At 42.7% G+C, this 19,969-nt stretch overlaps 1 protein-coding gene across 1 annotated transcript in view; it reads left to right on the forward strand.

Moving 5' to 3' along the window:
* Window positions 1–8,928, forward strand: part of WDR64 (WD repeat domain 64) — a 127,725-nt gene extending 118,797 nt beyond the window's left edge. The window contains exons 24-27 of the mRNA XM_065589127.1: window positions 1,863–1,962; window positions 5,066–5,146; window positions 6,028–6,135; window positions 7,892–8,928. Coding sequence (XP_065445199.1) covers window positions 1,863–1,962; window positions 5,066–5,146; window positions 6,028–6,135; window positions 7,892–7,999 — 397 coding nt within the window. The 3' untranslated portion in view covers window positions 8,000–8,928. The remainder of the gene's footprint in view (window positions 1–1,862; window positions 1,963–5,065; window positions 5,147–6,027; window positions 6,136–7,891) is intronic.
* The last annotated feature ends 11,041 nt before the right edge of the window (window positions 8,929–19,969 follow it).

Below are 19,969 nucleotides of genomic sequence, written 5' to 3' on the forward strand. Positions count from 1 at the left end.
ACTGTATCCCCATTTTACAGAGGAGTAAACTAAGGCACAGGGTTAAGTGACTTACTCAAAGTCATATAGCAAGCGGCAGAGCCAGGACTGGAGCCCTGGAATTCTAACTACTAATTCTCTGCTGTGATAATTAGATAATCACTAAAGTTAATCAGAATGTATGTATTTAGATATTTTTTTCACATCTTAGCTTATACACTCTTGTTAAGTTTGGGAAATTGTTTCCCTATTACCCTCGAAAGCTGACTGAACCTTCTAAAAAACAAATAGTTTCAAGATAAAACTTTTTCTTACCTGATCTCAACACAAAGATGAAGCCTTCTAAAAGTTAAAGTAAAACCAGCTTAATTGTTGAGGAATGGGGGTATAGAATAAAAATCCATTTTTCCTGTATTTTCTGGTGTGTGTGCTCATAATTCAAAGCTGGGAGCTTCATGAATGTTATGTAACCACTGGTGAGGGATGAGTTACAGGTCCCTGACTGTGGCAATCCACAGAGGATGTGAGTATGTCTCAGCCCAGCTTCAGTGCTTTAGGTCAAACTGTAGCAGCTCAGACTTTTAACTCTGGTTCAACCCCCAGTGTGTTGGCTGAGATAGTGACTGTTGCATGTGCAGCAATCAAATACTGAAGCTAGAAGTTGGCCCAAATGTAGGCTTTGGCAAGGAAGGAAAGCAGTTCAAGTTGGACAAAAATTACTTAGACTTTTGAAGCGATGAACACTTAAACAATATGTCTGGTGTGCAGTACAGCATCCTAGTCATTTTTTGGGTTGCCTTTTTGCCAAACCCTTTTTGGGAATGCTTCAGTATTAATGACCATAATCATTTAGGCTTTGTCTACACTAGCACTTTTGTCAGTAAAACTTTTGTTGGTCAGGGGTGTGAAAAAAACACACCCCAACTGACCTAAGTTTCATTGACAAAAGCACTGGTGTGGACAGTGCTCTTTTGGCAGGAAAGGCTCTCCTGCGGACACAGCTAATGCCACTTGTTGGGGGTGGTTTTAATTATGCTGACAGGAGAGCAGCTACCAGGGAGACCTTACAGCGGCACAGCTGTAGTAGTACAGCTATGCTGCTGTAAGGTCCGAAGTGTAGGGCTGTATCCTGCTAACACTTACCAGTAAGCATAATTCTTCCCAGGGTGAGTGGTCCTACTGAAGTCAGTTCAGTAACTCATGAATAAAGAACTATGCCTGGCAATATTGACAGGATTGGGCCCTTAGGCTGTGTTGAATACAGGGCGCCTCAGCCGAAGCCTTTGCAGTTAAAGATGTGTTAATTAAAGCCTGCTGAGTTAAGGAAGCTTCACTTAAGGATGCCTTTCTCAAGAGGAAGAGGCCCAGGGAGGACAGTCTTAAGCAGCCTTGGTTGCCAAATTACTGGTAGCCCAAAGGGCCCTGGGCCAGAGCCCAGAGAAGCGGGAGAGCCTGGAGCTCCCCTTCCCACAATCCCCTTGGCAGTCAGGAGTTGCAGCCATAACCGCTAGGCCATGCTCCCCAAGAGAGGACCATTACCCATGCCTAGAACCTGGCATACTGTCACTATGTTCGAGATGGAAAGTAATGTTGAGCCATTATGATACAGTGAATTGGAGTTTAGTCTTGATAATTACTGATCCACACATAAACATACCAGCCTGAAGATGGCAAATACATAGTGAAAGAAAATTAATTCCACTTGGATTAGTGAAGTAACATCTCATGATGTTTATCAAGCACCTACATTAAATTTTATTCTGCCAAGATACAGAATGAATTATAATTCAAAGTAATTGTATTTCTAAGCTAATTGTGTGATACTGCATTTTGCCCTCTGTTTATAAACATCAGGTTTTTTCCTTCCTATCTCTTGTGAACAGGTGGAAATCATTGACCAAATCATCCTTACTTTCAAAAAAGCCTAGACCCTTTGAAGTGGATCAGGATTTCAAGTTTTTCAAAGCTCTAGCTTCTCCTAAGGTAGGTGAAGAGACATGATCAGTTTGTATTTCTTTTATGCAATACTCTGGTAGATGTTTACATTTGGAAAATAGCCCAAAACAAACGTCGAAGGCCTGTTCTGTAGAAAAGGATAGAAATAATCAAAGGGGTTTGTGCAAACTGTTGGGTTTCAATTCACATGGTTTCACACTTCCAAGTACCAAGTCTGAGTGATACTCGGTTGAACTTTCCTAGTTTGTATCAAAACCACATAAAACATGGTTCCAGTGCAAACCCTGTGAAATTTGAAGTTTTATAGGGTTTTGATACAAACTAGGGAAGTTCAACTGAGTGCAAACCCTGGGGCACATAGATCCGTGTTCATGTCGCACTCCTCATCAGTATCTGGCCCGGGGAAACTAATGATCCAACCAGTGGCCCAAATTCGGTGATAAATCTTGGTCACATGCCACCTGAGGCACGTTGCTCGTACACTAAGGAGAAGTTCAACCCTAAATATCACAGATTTGCTTGAAAGGTAGGGGAGAATGCTGGCAAATCTCTTGTTATGTCTGGTCTTCGCTTCAAGGTTTTAATTAAATCTAAAATCTGGAAAGTTCTGTGTCAGTTTAAGTTTCACTGTGAACATTTTGCACAGCTCTAGCAGAGTGGAAGTGCATTATACATGCTTCTCTATCTGGCTTGGTACATGGCACCTTTGGGTCAGATTGTCTCCTCTCCCTGAAAGGTGTACTGGAAAGGCAAAAAACAAAAAGAGCCAGTCCAGTGAGAACAAGTGGCCTTTTGCTATGTGAGCTTCTCTCTACTCCTCCATGAAGTGGCATTCCTGTCCTTCAATGACAGAATGGCTGAGAGAAGCAAGCTAGGGTGTGGACTTCCTGCCATCCTCCTGAAATTCCTGATATTGTGTCCCCATCTGTACAGTCAGTCATTATCTTAATGTAGCCAACAGAACTGATATAATTATCTACCAGAGCTGCTTCTGGCAGACCAAAAATCTTTCTGGCAACTACGGTAGCAGAATGCAAGAGTCCCATGGTCCCAAGGCAGATTGTCTGGGACAAGACATCACTATTGTTCATGGTCAGCTACTCCACTCTCCCTGCCCCTTGTGTAATAAGGATGGGGTGAGGATGATATGCTCCTCTTTGATGCATGTCCCCCTAGGTTGACAGCCAGCATCTCCTTTCTCCTGGTCCCTGTTCACTGAGATTCTAAAAGTGGCATAGTTGGGTCTTACTCCTCCTGGTCCCATGACAGGAGTGTGTGGCTTACTTCAGGGTGATGACAACCATGTGGTTGAGGTATTCTGCCACTTTAGCCCCAAAGGCTGCCAAATATGCTTCCCATTAAGCTATGTTCATCACGGGCTCCAGACATCATTTTTCTCTATTGCCTGCTATTACATCAAAGGGAACAGATGTGGCTTTTGTGGGATAGTCGAATGTTCCCTACAAAGCGAGGAACTATTGGTGATTAGAACCCAACTCTATTGTATGGCAGCTTTAGGTACAGTAGAGGGGGAGAGCAATGTGAAAAGAATATACTGGGTAATACTGATGGCATATAATATTAAAATATACTGTATTACTGAAGTGAAATCAATGGCTGAATAGAATGTGGGACAACTCAACAGGTGTGTGCTCTGGTGACTTCTGATTTGCGTTTTAGCTTGTGACTTATACTACTTAAGTTGGTAATTTTGAAAAAGATGATCGGGCTGAGAGGCCATATCATCACGTAAGAGGAGACTGCTCTTGTCTTCAGTTACTTTTTTAATTCATGGACACCTCTGAAAGTGTTGACACAATCTTGCTTATTCTATAGGGGACCATGTAAATACATCTCAGCATATTTGCATATTCTTTAAGGTGTGTGTAAATACCTAGAGGTCTGCATAGGCACTTTCAAATCACATGTATGCACCTCAATGAATTAACATTAATTCTGTGATGCTATCAGTGCTGAAGCTAAGAAGTCAAACCTGAGATATATGGAAGAAATTAATGAGGGATTTTTTTAATTCCGAGGATGTGAATTCTCTTAAACTACAACAATTGCATGTGCACTTAAATTATCTACCAGGATTCTATAAAAAAGGATTAATATAAAAATTAATTAGGGACTTTCTTTAAAATGCAATGTGATTTTGCAGAAAATGCATATTTCAGCGTTTTATGAAAACCTGACAGTATTTCATTTTTAGATATATTTTTCCCTATTGCATGATCATAAATTGTGTTCCTAGTGGGAAATCAGTACTATATCATATAAGGCTATTGACCTCCAGTGTCAAATTCATGGACTCTAATAACCTAGGTAGGTTTTAGCAGTCATATTTTTGCATGGATGAATTATCAAAGTACATCCAACATTTGCACAAATTTGGCCTTTCCATCAACATACAGCAGAAATGTCATTTTGTTCCACCTATTTTTTTTTCCTAATAGGCAGCTGAAGAGTGAAGGGTTGCATGCTCAAAGAGAGATTTCCCACCTGACTCCTCTGAAATGAAACTGTCAGTTGGGAGTGGGGTCCCCTGGGAGTTCCCAGCCCATCATCTCATGGTGACTGACCTAAAACTGACCTAAAAATTATTTTTTAAATTGAGATTATGACCTCATTGGCATATTTATGTTTGTATAAAGAATGCCTGAAGGGTTTTGAAAAATCAGGTTTCTTTAAACTTTTGCTATATCCAGAGTGGCATGTCTGTTTTTCCCAGGTTCCAGGTGTTCATGAGGCATTGGAGTTAAATATGCTTTCAAATAGTTTTGAACTAAAAGTTCTCTCTCCCCTCCCCTCCCTTCCCTCCCCCCCCCCCCTTCCTGCCCTCATTGGCTCAGCTCTCGACCTAGTTAGGTCAACTCTCCATTCGCTATAAAACAAGCAGAACCCCATCCCCCATTTTTTGGACAAAAACCTCCCAGGCCATTTTTATATATGGCAAAGAAACAAAACTGGACACAAACCCAACTTGCAGATGTGATTTTTTTTTTCTTTAGTAATATGGAGTGAATGTTACCAATGCAGATTTATGGAAACTCCACTAAATGCTATCTCTACTATCTTGCTGTTGCCTATATCTGGAAATATGTTGACTCTGTTTTCTATTTTTAAGGTTAATAGACAACCTTTGGAAAGTTTCAAGTCAGGAAACAAAGAGGCTGGTGTTGTGTTTGGGTCTATACCTATATACAAGGTAAGTTCAAGTTAATCTGCTTTTATACCTCAAGCATTGTCATTGATATAGCAAAAACTGTTAAAATTAGATAACTTTTAAAATCACAAACCCTGTGAGTTGCTATTATAAACTGTCTACTTCTCAATTTAATTTCTTTTGACTTGGCTTGAATTACTCCCTATCCATCTCCATTCAACGGTAGTTAGCATGATAACAGGGCGCCTCCTGTGAAGACTGATCAAAAGACCATTCTGCAAGGTGAGTCTTTCAGCCTTGTACTTCTCCTATCAAAGCTCATGACCTTAAATTTATGCTCAATCTCTTTTCTTTCAACCAGCCCAAAGACCATTGCTTCTATTTGCACAAGGCGTTGGGCAATATATGCTAATACCATGTCCCACTGAGCATACAAATGCTAAACCTGCATGGGACTTTTCATTCCTGTTTAATTGGCTTACTAATTTATATAAACAACTGCATTAGCGATACAGGCCCAAATGCTGCTCAGTCACATAGCTGTACATCTGCCCCCAACTGATGGGAGAGCATTCAGAGAGCTGGTGAAGAGCATCCAGCCGATCTGGCACACATGATGATCTTCCACTTCCAGCTAATGTGCTTTGGAAATTTGCACCCTGCTTTCTCACAGAAAGAAAAAATAATACAAGGGGGGACTGATTCTGAACTCCCCTTTCAATGAATTGGGAGAAATTGAGCTGAAGTCAAGAGATATCCATTGGATTTTTATGAGAGAGTGAGATCAGAATCAGATGTTATTGGTTTAGTGAGCTAAGAGTCTCAGAAACACTTTGTTATACAGGATGTTAGTTATCAATACAAACTGGTGTGCTCATAGGAGGCTATTCTGTAACTTCACTGCTCTAAATTACTTTTCAAAGGTTCTCAGTCTAACAAGTCACAAACCTCTCCACCAGTTGGGGTCAAAAGAGAAGCAAGACTCAGTTGACACTATCTTCAAAAGGATTAAGCGTCACACATTTTATGAGGTAAGTGGATTAGCAATTTCTTCACTTTAGCCCCAGAATGTTTGCCCATCCTTATTGTTACATAAATGTCTTTCCTCTTTCCATTCAATTGATGTGAATACACAGAAATCCATTTTTTGCTACCTGAAACTAGAAATAGGTCTGACCATGACCGATACAAGCTTGTCCAAAGTGTAAGGGCCTTTAGATCTGGGGATTTGTGTTAGGCACATCTATCTTAGAAATATTTAATGTAACATCCCATCATCTCCAGTTGTGTTCCATAATGCCATGTCAGGCTGCACCCTTTCTGATATATCAGCTCCATACGAAACAATCAGATTACCTAACAAAGAAAAAAATGAATGGGTGGGAGTAGAAGAGAGAAAAGCTTTAAGAGTTAAAGACAAATCATTTACCATACATACTGCAAATCAAACCCAATACAGCCAATCAGTTGTTGCTGGAGGTACCATGTATACCTGCTGGACAACAGGTATTTCTCCTTCTGTTTAGAGATAAGCCCAAACCAGAACCCTAAAATCTGCACTCTCAAGTGGTTCATATTCAAACACATGAATCCAAATCAATCCTTATGGTTTCAGATCTGCATTGGAACCCAAACTGATCAAGAAGGGCAAGTTTTCATTTGCTGTTTGAAATGCTACTCAAAGTGGCAGAAAACGTGGGATCACCCAATCTCTCTTATATATTTATATTTAGAGAGAAGTAAACATAAACATCACTAAACAGTTTATCTAAAAACTACTTTTTTCTCAGAAATGGTCCATACCTGGAACAACTTCTTCTTCCCCCTCCTCCATGAGCTAACATACTAAAAATGGAAGTGTAGGCACATCAGGGAGAGCAGTTGGAGGGGTTAGATACCCCGAGTACATATCTAGCGTTTCAGATGGGATTGTACTTGGGTGGCTAGCCTATCCTGCTGCTTGTGCCGCTGTAGTTACACTTCTATTTTTAACACGTTCGTTCGATCAGAGGTAGCACTGGCATGTCTACCCGAACTGGCAATTACACCACCAGCTCAATGTAAACATATCCTATGATTGGCAGGATTTGGCCTTTCCCACTCCGACTCCTAAAGCCCCCTCTTCCTAGAGGAGACCACTTCTGAAATTGCAGGAGTTTAATCCCCATGAGCTTGTGGCCCTTTCTAGGTTTTCACTTTGAATGAGGTAATCGGGGGTCCAGTCTTTTAACACTCAGCACCTGGAACTCCTGTTGAAATCACTGGAAGTTCTGCATGTGAGGGCTTGCAAGAATTGGCACATAATGTATTTATCAGTGAGCTTTTGGGACCAATTCTAATGACTTTCAAGTCAATGGCAATACTTTCCTTAAGATAAACGGGAGCAGGATCCAGGCATCTTTATCACAGCCATAATAGTCATGCGTTAAACTTTGGACTGAACTTGTTGATGACACCCAGGAGATGTCATGGAGATGTAGTTTATAATGTGTAAATAGCACAGAAAATTAAGCTGAACAGGTATTGAAATAAACACCATGATATGTCCTAGAAAAGACAATGGAACAAATATTCAAAAGGAAATCTAACTCTTATTTTGTTTCCTCCTAAGTCAGAGTGGAGAACTTCCAAAAAGTCGTTTTAAAATTTATCTTTTCTACCATGTCTGATTAATATTTTCTCAGTAAGAAATATTTCCAGTAGAGTGTAGAACTGTATAGAGCTCACTCAGCACATACACTAGCAAGGGTTAACATGTATAGCTAAATGCTCTGCTTTGTCTTACAGCCATCACGTTTATCCAAGAGAAGAAGTGCAAAAAATAGCCAGGCTCCAGCGGCAAATGTGGTCCAGTCCTTTGTCCCCTCCATTTTCTTCCAAGTTGCAAAACCCTAAAAACTGCCACTGCCGTTATCAAAAATAAACCTTGATATCCCTGCAAATCATATGTAGTCAAAGTAATCATTACTGGTAAGCAGACGAGCACAGTCTCTGTGTCCAAGTTATTTATTTCCAGTGCTCCAGCAATATTGTGTTAATTTATGTATCAGTAGCTCCTGTTGTCACATCATGCCCCATATTCTTCATAGAAATATGTTTATTATATGAATTTGGCATAACTAAAATGTATTTTATGCAAAATGGGTCATGTAAGTTGTCATTGGAAAGGTTATGATTTACTGAATATGATTATCCTATTTGTATGCATGAATCATTTCTGTATTTGAAGTTAGGAATATTAGCTCTGTATCAATTGCAAAAGTGTTTGCATCTGGGGGATGCCCACCAGACAGTAGGCAATCAGCCTGAATGGGCCATTGGGAGAACAATAAGATTTTTGAAGATACTAATCTCCCGCCCTCCTGAGAAGTTACCTGGGTTGCTGTTTTGACATTGCAGGGTCATGTGATCATGTCATCTGATACTGGATTCCATCTTGGACTGCTGGTATTTTCCACTAGGACGGGGTGGGGGTTGAACTGGGAAACAAAAGATTCCCGCCATATGTTAATCCTATTTAAGGCTGGGAAGTGAGTCAATCAAGGTTGCTGGTTCTTCACTGAATCCCCACCCAGGATGAGTGCTGGAAACACCTAAGATTGACCTAGGGAGAAGGAATGGGACCTAAGCTAAGAAAGAGTCTGGCCTGTGAAAAGGAATACCTGAAACTCTAAGCTGCAAGCAGTGCAGTTTACCTTCAAGAAACTCCGCAACCTGCATAAAACAACATTTAGGGTGAGAAATTACTATTTGTAGCCAATGTATTAAGCCTAGTTGGCGTGTTTTGTTTTATTTGCTCAGTAATCTGCTTTACTCTGTTTACTATCCCTTATCACATAAAATTTACCTTTTGTAGTTAATAAACTTTTTTTTTTATTCTAAAACCCCATTGGTGTAGTTCATAACTGGGGGTGCAAAAAGCTGTGCATATCTTCCACAGTGAGGGAGGAGGGCAAATTTCATAAGCTCACACTGTATAGACCCCTCTGCAGCGCAAGACAATATAATTTTGGGTTTACACTCCAGAGGGTGTGTGCACCAGAATGCTGGGCAATTTCCCAAGCTGTCTTCCCACACAGAGCTGATGGGAGGGAGGGAGAGAGAGCAAGCAGGACCGGGTGAGGGAGCCCAGGATAGTGGACCAGGCAGGCTCAGTGGGACCCCAAATACATCAGGTGGCATCCCGGAAGGGGGGTCCAACCCGTCATACCTGTATCCTGGAAATCCACTGTTTTCCAGTCTCAGATAATGTGGGGCAACACTCTTAGCGTAAGCAATGCTAACACCCTGCCACTGCATGGAGTCACCAAAAATAGTTTGTTGTTCTCATATCAGTCATGCGTAAACAGGTGATCTGATTTTTTTTTTTAGTACATGTGGGTTTGAGTGTTCTGCATTATTATTATATAGTTGTATTATGATAATGGATGTGTGTATCATCTGAGGCTTTTTTAACCATTTACTCCTAGGAAAACTTGGTTTATTTTAAGACCATAATCCTGTGATGCATACTGAGGGAAAACTCCCTTTAACTTCAGCAGTTCCCCCAAGTTAGGTGTGCAGGGGTGAGAACCAAAAGTTGAATAAAATTAGATATTACAGTAGAATCTCACTAACTTTCATTCTTCTCTTTTGCAAATCCAGTAACTGACATACATCTATCTCTCGGGCCTCTGTTCTTCAGCAAAGATTTAATGGAAACATACGATCTAAATGCAGCACTTACTAAAACTTCCTTTCCAAAATATCATATACTGCAGTACATTACTAGAAGTCCATCAGCTATTGTCATGGTGGTTTGCATGCTAATTTGCAACATGCTTCTGCAGTTAGTGTGGATTGCTGAGGTTCTTGTACATAAGTTAAGTATAAAAGAAAATAAAACTGAGGAAAGACATGACAGCTACCACAACAAATTTCATTCATGATTGGGGTAGCAATCCTATAATTTGTCATGCAATTAAGCTGTGCGAAGAATTCAATTTTAGGCTTAACCAACTGTGTCCCTGTGCCCATAACACAGTAGGGACTTTCCAAACATTTTTCCTCCTCCCTGACTTAATAATGGGCTTCACTCCTGGGCACTGGTGTGCCAATGCTATCCTTCTCACGTTCATTCACCTTACTTCAATTCCTAACGGAGCTTGGGCCAACCTTGAACTGCTGCAGTGTGTGTGTCCGTGTAGTGTCCTGTATTTCAGAAGTTCTCTACTCTGGGAGTGCATATCTAAGGGGCTGACCATCCTGCAGACACTGACATACCCACAAGATGAGCTGGCTACTTCATGATGTTGTTGGGGAAGAACAGAGTGGGTATGGAGGGGAACACAGAGCAGGGAATGAAAGAGGAGGGGGATGAAAGGAGAAAGGAAAACAATTATTTTAAAAGATTAACTTGAGGGCAAACAGGGACAAGAGTCCCAAGGAAGATAATGAATGGAGGAAGGGGAAGAGAAGAGAGGACAACGGGGGAGGTTTTTCATTGTTTCATAGAAAGTTTAATGCTAAGGAGTACCAATAAAGAGTCCTGCACTTAGGACAGAAGAATCCCATGCACTGTTACAGACTAGGGACCAAATGGCTAGGAAGCAGTTCTGCAGAAAAGGACCTAGGGGTTACAGTGGACAAGAAGCTGGATATGAGTCGACAGTGTGCCCTTGTTGCCAAGAAGGCTAACGGCATTTTGGGCTGTATAAGTAGGGGCATTGCCAGCAGATCGAGGGACGTGATCATTCCCCTCTATTTGACATTGGTGAGGCCTCATCTGGAGTACTGTGTCCAGTTTTGGGCCCCACACTACATGAAGGATGTGGAAAAATTGGAAAAAGAGTCCAGCGGAGGGCAACAAAAATGATTAGGGGGCTGGAGCACATGACTTATGAGGAGAGGCTGAGGGAACTGGGATTGTTTAGTCTGCAGAAGAGAAGAATGAGGGAGGATTTGATAGCTGCTTTCAACTACCTGAAAGGGGGTTCCAAAGAGGGTGGATCTAGACTGTTCTCAGTGATACCTGATGACAGAACAAGGAGTAATGGTCTCAAGTTGCAGTGCGGGAGGTTTAGGTTGGATATTAGGAAAAACTTTTTCACTAGGAGGGTGGTGAAGCATTGGAATGGGTTAACTAGGGAGGTGGTGGAATCTCCTTCCTTAGAGGTTTTTAAGGTCAGGCTTGACAAAGCGCTGGCTGGGATGATTTAGTTGGGAATTGGTCCTGCTTTGAGCAGGGGGTTGGACTAGATGACCTCCTGAGGTCCCTTCCAACCCTGATATTCTATGATTCTATGAATAAACGGGTGCTGGAACAATTTTTATAGTGGGGGTGCTGATGATGGAAATCATGGAAATGTATGTGGTGGTGGTGTTACTACTTCAAGCCAGGAGGTGTGACAGCACCACTGACAATAAAGCAAGTTTGATTTGCATATATTTTATATATTGTTACCAGACTACAGTATACTGTATCTGTTATGCTTTGTGCGACCAAGAAAGCAATTGAGCTCAGAAAGGTAGACAAAGAGATGGTCACAACAAGAATGGTTAAGAGCTATGAAACTCTTAAACCAACTGAGACAAGGTCTGGATTAGCTGTTCACATTTGGAATAAGACTGTCCATGTAGACTGGCAACTAGGGAATGCCTGTACCACATTAGTGTGTCTTTATATGTGCCATCCATTTGCATAGTTGGATACTGGCTAATGTTGGTTCTGTGCTTGTTGATCAGGTCTAGTCCTCAAGGCTGGGAGAGTCTAAGTGAACCACATTGTATAACATCTGTTATCATCCTTATAGTTTAAGAATGAAATACAAGAATGCAATCTACCAAGTAATTTGTTTACTGTGGCTTGGTAAAGACAGGACAGGCTACCATCCCACTGGGCTTTCCAAACCCTGGCTTCATCAAGGAACTTGAGTTAGGGAGGTAGCACACAGATTTTTTTCAGATCTACAGGAATCAAACTAGAAAAGCCAAAGGAGGAAGCCAGAGACCGCAGGAAAATCGGGATGATGGTTGCTTATTATCCTGTTGGTAGAAGCAAAGAAGAGGAACCCATCGTCTGCACTGTCTCAACTAAGACACAGAAAGCAAAGTAGATATGCGGTGTCAATAATGCGCCTTTACTGAATGATTTTTGTGATCAGTCATACATAATTCTATAATTCCTAATTTGCCACCAAATTCAGCACTGGTCTGCTGCAATACGTAGGATGCCTTGTGGAATAATGGGGCCTTGCCTACATCTGTATCTCATCAGAATTCAAGGTATAACATATCCAGACTGACTGCCTTTTCGGATTGAATTATATTCCTAACGGCTTTCCTCTGGTTTGATTTGCTTTTCAAGGTAGAGTGCCTCCACCTATATGAGTCAAATTCTATTAAACTCTTTCTTTGTTATATATTCTTCCTTGGCAGCTGAGTTTAAACATATCAAATATTGTCTCTGCATAGATCAATCTTCTTTCACTGACGTTCCCAACCTGACCAATTCCAACATTGTATGTGCTTGTCCCCACAAAGGTAGGGGACTAGGCATTTTATGAAATCTAAACAAAGAAATGCACTTTGTCAGTGGTTCTTCATAGCAGTCAGTGTGATATGTCAAATCACAAATAGTTTCGTCCTGATTCTGTATTCTTGTCCAGAGAGTCTCTCTCTCATGCTCTCATATACAGTGTATCTTTGAAAATGAAATTTTTTTTAGAGAACTGCCTTAAAAGGGGGCTGAAACGTTACTCATATATTCTGCCACCTAAGGAAATAGCCTGAGTGTGTGCTTCTACTGACCGGGGATATGGAGCTGGTATGGTCCTCTGCTTATTACTTCTTTGGCTTCTTTGCCTCTCTTCCAGTGGCTGCGTTCCCCAAAGCCTGCCTCCATCAGCTGTTGCATCTGGGCAACCTGAGAGCAGTAATCTCAGAAGAGCAAGGCTACACATCTTCTGCTACTGAAAGCAAGGCCCAGTGCTGCTCTGTAGTGTTAGTGCTGGAAGATCAGGAATTGGGGCTGATGCTGCAGGGTCAGGGCTGGCGCTTCTATTTAGGCGACCTAGGCGGTCGCCTAGGGCACCAGGATTTGGGGGGGTGGCAATTCGGCGGCGGGGGGGGGGGAATCCTTCCGCGCTCCGGGTCTTCAGCGGCAATTCTGCGGCGGGTCCTTCACTTGCTCCGGGACCCGCTGCCAAAGTGCCCCGAAGACCGGAAGCGCAGAAGGACCCCCCGCCACAGAATTGACGACGACGACTGGGAGCGCGGAAGGACCCCCGCCTAGAGCACCAAAAACCCTGGCGCCGCTCCTGTGCACATCATGGGGGTATTGGCAGAGAGAGATTGGGGATAGAAAGTTATCTGTCTCTGTCCTTACAAAGGATGCTGTACAACCTGCAATCATCCTTTGAGATGCTGCCATTGATCATAAGATATGGTGCCTCCCTCACACTGTCACATTGCTCTTATGCTGCTCATGAAAACAAGCATGAGCAAATGCTGGGTTAGTGGGACAGTGCTAGGTACTCCTGCGTCTATTCAGAGTGACTATGGCAGAGGTGGGCACTCTACGGCCCGCAGGCCACATCCAGCCCACTGGACCCTCCTGCCCGGCCTCTGAGCTCCTGCCCCAGAAGCTGCGCGGTGGCATGGCTGGCTCCAGCAGGGCGGTGCAGCTGTAGCGCCACCAGTGCTCCAGGCAGCGTGGTAAGGGGGCAGGGAGGTTGGAGAGAGGGCAGGGGAGTTTGGGGTAGTGGTTGGGGGAGAGGGTGTGGGTAGGGGTCGGGGCAGTCACAGGGCAGGGAACAGGGGAGTTGAATGGGGGCAGGGGTCCTGGGGGGGCAGTAAGGAATGAGAGCAGGGGTTGGGTGGCAGGGGACGGGCAGGGGTTCGGGGAGCTGACAGGGAACAGGGCGGGTTGGATGGGGCAGGAGTCCCAGGGGGGCTGTCACGAGGCGAGAAGCAGGAGGGGTCGGATAGGGGGCGAGGCCAGGCCACGCCTGGCTGTTTGGGGAGGCACAGCCTCTGCTAACCGGCCCTCCATACAATTTTGGAAACCCAATGTGGCCCTCAGGCCAAAAAGTTTGCCCGCCCCTGACCTATGGCTACAGTGGCATGAGGAAGTGTGATGGGGTGGACTAGGCCCAAAGGTCCCCTGCTGGAGGCCTCAGGGTCCTGCCACTCCCATCTCAGGAAAGGAGCAGGAGAGAGGCCCTCCAAGCAGCCAATGAGTGAGGCTGCAGGCTAAGCAGCCAATCAGGGCCCAGCAGGCTCATACATAAGGAGCTGCCAGGGCAGGTTGAGTTCAGTCTGCTTGCAGGGACTGGGGGGAGCAAGAGGTGTGCCTGGTCGGCAGGGACTACGATAGGTAGCTGCTGTCAGGGAAAAGGAACGTTAGGGAATAGCTTCTGGATGATTGCCAGGACTCAACTAAGACCCACTACAGGGAAGTGGTCCAGGGAAAAGCAGTTACTTAAAGGGATGTGGCATGTGGCTGCAACTTAGAAGGTCCCTGGGCTGGGACCCAGAGTAGTGGGCGGGCTGGGTTCTCCCCAATAGCCGTTGGGAGGTGGCTGTGCCCTAAGAGAAGGAAGTTTAGACAGGTCCAGGGAAGGGACTGTACATGGAACTGTTGAAGGGGCTGAACTGAGGCTGATCCAGCTGGAGAGCTGGGATCAGAGGACTCAAGGGCAGGTGAAGAGCCTTCAGGAAGGAAGCCCTGGGGGGTGCTCCTCCGCCCCAGAGCAGGCACCTTTGCACATAAACTGGCCAACTGGGGTACTGAGATAGGCCCTGTTGGTGAGACTGAGGACTGGAGCCCAGGGAGGGCTACAGAGACGTTGCCAATGGAGTGATACCATGATGGGCCTTGTTGGACTGTGAAGGGTGTGAGTGCAGGGAGGGCTACAGGACATTACTGAGGGCTTTGAGATAGGTCCATTTGGACACTGTACTCCAGAAGGGGGTTGTTTTGTTTGCACATGGACTGTGGATGACTTGGCTGGATGTCCTTGTCACCGAAGACCCGCCTGACAAGCGCAGTGGCTGACGGAGCACCGTGAGCTGAGAACTGCAGGCACCACACACTCGACCAGGGAGGCGCTTGTGAGAGATGGGTCCCACCCCATTATGGGAAGCTTATATAACTGCTGTACTTGTTCTACAGCCAACGAGAGGACTTTGCTATTGCAGGCTGCCAATCCAGCACTTCCAATGAGGACTAAATTCTCTTTTTAACAGTATCAATATACATTTCAACTCAGGAGATTTTTAGCAGTGGGTCCTGTTGAAATACACCTTCTGTTGCCAGAGGTCTAAGCCAAACTCAGCTCTTGCGTAAGGCATAGCTCCCATTGACCTCAATGTGAGTTGCACTTGCATGGTTGAATGTGGTCTTCTGAGGTTTAGGAAGACAAGCTTGGGGTCAGATCTATTTTTAGCCTCAGATAAGTGCAGCTTTTAAAGGAAAAGCTGGCTTCTCACTCTTTCTGTAGTGATTACTGATCCTATTAAACCTAACTTAGGCTGGGTCTACACTACCCGCCTGAATCGGTGGGTAGAAATCGACCTCTCGGGGATCGATTTATCGTGTCCCGTCGGGACGCGACAAGCGATCCCCGAATCGACGATCTTACTCCACCAGCGGAGGTGGGAGTAAGCGCCGTCGACGGGAAGCCGCAGAGGTCGATTTTGCCGCCGTCCTCACAGCGGGGTAAGTCGGCTGCGATACGTCGAATTCAGCTACGCTATTCACGTAGCTGAATTTGTGTATCTTAAATCGACCCACCCCTGTAGTGTAGATGTAGCCTTAGATGTTTCAAGTCACTGTGACTTTGGGCAGTGATGAATTACAGACAAGTTTGTGGAGCAAGCCAATCAAATCAAACTTTTCATGCAGAAAAACTGATTAGCGCAGGAATCAACCGCCAGATTCAACAGCAGACATAAGCGGCTAGAGGAAAGACGATAAATAGGCTAAGATAATGTGAAATGGGTTGATCAGAAGCTATCTGGATTTATAAGGTCAGGACATGATGGAGCATATGTTCTTCCTTTGGCTCCCTCTTTATGACTAATCTTTATGACTAAAATCCTAGAAAACATCAGGCCATTATTTTCAGCTGACCCAGAAATAGCAATCTGTGTATATGTTAATTAAAGATATTAAAAAAGAAAACCCTAAGGATTTGTTTGTTAATAGCACCTGGCTCATCCCCCAGGCTGCTGACCAATAACTGAAACAACCCAATAATACCAAAAAAATCTCTTTGGTCAGGATAACACTATTACCAAATCTATCGACAGACTAAAATTCCTCAGTGCTCCCAAAGAGTTCCTCTTTAGAAGATCAGACTTCTACTAGTATGTCCCACTAAATAAATCACCCTACTACTTAGGTAGGCTTCACTATATAAGCATGGGAGTAGTGTTGCGGGAAAGCTTTGATCAGGGTCTCTGTGCCTTACTTCCCCTACAGTCAGATTTACAGGATAGATGCTGACCTTAATTACGTTGTTGTGAATCTATGAAATTACTCTGGATTTACATCAATGTAATTGAGATTGGTATTTGACCCCTAATTGCTTTTATTTGCTTTACTGTATATATCACAAGGCATATCTACAGAATCTTAGGCATGTTTAAAGAAAGGTTAATGGAAATTTCATGTTGTGTACATGCCTCACTGAGTAACAGTCCTTCTTTCCCCTCCACACCCATCTTTTCTATTTATGACCCTCACTGTTCCATCAATTTTAAATTGTAAGCTCAATGGGGCTTGTTTTGTAAGGTACATAGCATATTTTTTGTTCTCAAAACTACTGTTTATGCCCTTGCATGTGGCTGTTTGTTTGAAACCAATGTGATATCTGAAGATGACAGATTAGAGAGCAACTCTATTAAACAATCTGTAGTTGATTTGTGTTAAATAAATGTCTTACCCACTCCATTGCAGGATGAGCATAAACCTACCAAATAGCTTTCCTGCCGTCAGGGTACAATCATCTGAGGACAAGTGCTAAAATTGATAACCCAATGAATAGTGTTGTGAGTTAACTATTAAACTAGATACTGTTTTAAAATCAAAATTCCAGCCTCCATTACTCTCCTGTGGCACAGCAATATTAAAATGTTTTACAGTAAAATATTTTTTTCTTGTGTAGTATCCTCTTTTTCTATCTAAAAAGTAATCCCAGCCTTTTTCTGGCATCAGACATAATATCTAACATTAATATAGCACCTTTCATCCTAAAGAGCTTTGAGCTGTGCAGCGTTCACTACCTTTGGCATTACATACAGCACCTGTTTAATAACACTATAAAATAGCAAGGACTGTATTGTGTTTAGTAATCTCCACTGAAATCAGTGGGGAGTTCTGCTTAAAACATAATGACACAATATGGGCCATAAATGACTTTTACCATATCTAAAGACACCGTAGGGCAAATTAGAACTGCTCAAAAATAAATATGGTCCAGGATCCCAGATTAAACATCCATTTCCTGAGAAACATGCTGTAGGAACTTAATCAAAAGTGGACAAGACACTAGGTTTTATTTTATACTTTGACCAAAAGATTAATAGATTAAGGCCAAAAGGGACTATTATGATCCTTTAGTCTGACCTTATGCATGACCCAGACCAAATAACATAACTCAGTAACTTCTGTTTGAGCTATAGTCTTTCTGTTAGAAAGACATCCAGTCTTGTTTATAGACTTTAGGGATGGAGAATCCACGATGTTCTGATGATTAATTACTCTCTCTGTTAAAAAAGGTATGCCTCATTTCTAGTCTGAATTTGCCTAGTTTCAGCTTCTTATGCCTTTTCCTGCTAGACTCAAGAGGGATCCTCTATCAGAAATCTCTTAGCCATGCAGATCCTTGTACAGTGTGATCAAAACACCTCTCATTATAGGGCATGTTTACCAGACCTTTCATCATTTTATAGCACCGTCTCACTAATGCTGCATGCAGAAGTAATACCATTTCCCTAGTCCCACGTGGTATTCCTATGCTTATTCATCTGTGAATGGCATTCACTCATGTTGAATTGGTTGTCTACCATGATGACCCCCTAAGGTTTCTTCAGTGTCACTGCGTTCCAGAACAGTCCTCCATCTTAGAAGTGTGAGCTCCATTCTTTATTTCTAGATGTATGACCTTTCATTTGGCTGTGCTAAAATACATATAGTTCAAATAGGCCTAACTTACCAAGTGGTCCCTATCATCTGAGAGTTTTTCCAGCAAAGTTTTTATATTTTCTTCCAGAGCATGGATAAAGATAGTGACTAGCACTGGGCCCGGAACAGATCCCTGCAGGACCACACTAGGAGCACTCCCATTGGAGGGCAAGTCGCAATCTACAATTACTTTTTGTGATCTATCAGTTTTTAATCCATTTAATGTGGGCTGCATTGATTTTGTATAGTGTTCGGTTTCTGATCAGTGTGTCATGCAGGACTAAGTCAAATGCCTTACAGAACTCTTATGTCAACAGTTACCTTTATCAACCAAACTTGCCAACTCATCAAAAACAGTATGCACGTTGTTTGAGACCTACGTCACACCATGTTGGTTGGCATTAAATATGCTACCAGCTAATTTTTTACTAATTGCATCACCTCTCAGCCCTCTCATGATTTTTGTCCAGTTCACTAGCCTATCATTACCTGGGTCATTTACATTTTTAAGATATTGGCACATTAGTATATTCTTCGTCCTCTAAAACTTTCCCCCATGTTCTAAGATGTGTTAAAAATTAACATTCATGGTTCAGAGACTTCCTTGGCCAATTCTTTTGATACTTCTGTGTGCAAGTTGTCCAGCCCTATCTATTTAACAATGTTTAATGACTATTTTAACATCCTTAGTTACTGATGGAATTTTGTTGTAAAATATGACTACATCAACCTGCTTCTTTCCAACTACAGAATGGAAATATTTACTGAATATATGTGTCTTATGATTGGCGATTTTATTATCTTTATTTAGTATCAGACCTGTACCCTACTAGGGTTCCTAATTTAAGAAATTTCTTGTTAGTGACCTTTTATTCTTATTGGCCATAGACTTTTTTAGCTTATCTTATTGTCTGCATTTCCTAAATGCTGATTTGTACTCAGATTGCTATCAGCTTTGCCATTGTTCCATTTGTTGATGATATTCCCAATAGCCCAGTGGCCATGCCCTAACAATGCTATATGCAGTACTGACTAATGGGTCAATCTAGTGCTGAATGAAGTTAATGGAATGATTTCCACTGACTTCAGTCAGCAATGGTCCAGGCTCTGAGAGGGAAGAATGCTATGTACAAAATCACCCTAATAAGAGAGACATGCTTCATTTCAATAAGAAGACTATTTTAGCATTTTATCTATGCATTGCACGATGCAGACAGAATAATTCTTTAGCAGGAATATTGTAGTTCGTTGTATTGTAGACCTTTCTCTTTACAGATTGGAAAGGAGAAAATTGCTTCTCCCTCTGTACTACCATCATGACAGTAGGCATTGAATTCTTAGCCCATGTGCCAAAAAGCTTGATCCTATACCCTTTGAAGCCCGTGGGAATTTCCACCAGGGTCTTCAACGACCTCAGGATTCTGCTTACACTCCACTCATTGTAGAACAGTCGTATGGACCAGTCTCAGGGAGGGTCCATGTCATTTGGAGGAATTGTACCAAAATTGCAGAATCTAAAAATATTTCCTCAGCAAGATAAAGTAGTGATGTACCCTCACTCAGTTTGGCCTGGGCATTTTATTGGGATCTACTAATAAGCACTGGTTTAATAATTCCTTTGATGCTATTAGTCATGGGTTTTCAGTACAGATTACTGTCCTTTTATCACTGGAATTGCATTTGTTTGCATTCTAGAT

The sequence above is a fragment of the Chrysemys picta genome, chromosome 3, assembly GCF_011386835.1.
Source record: "Chrysemys picta bellii isolate R12L10 chromosome 3, ASM1138683v2, whole genome shotgun sequence".
In the NCBI taxonomy this organism is placed as follows: domain Eukaryota; kingdom Metazoa; phylum Chordata; order Testudines; family Emydidae; genus Chrysemys; species Chrysemys picta.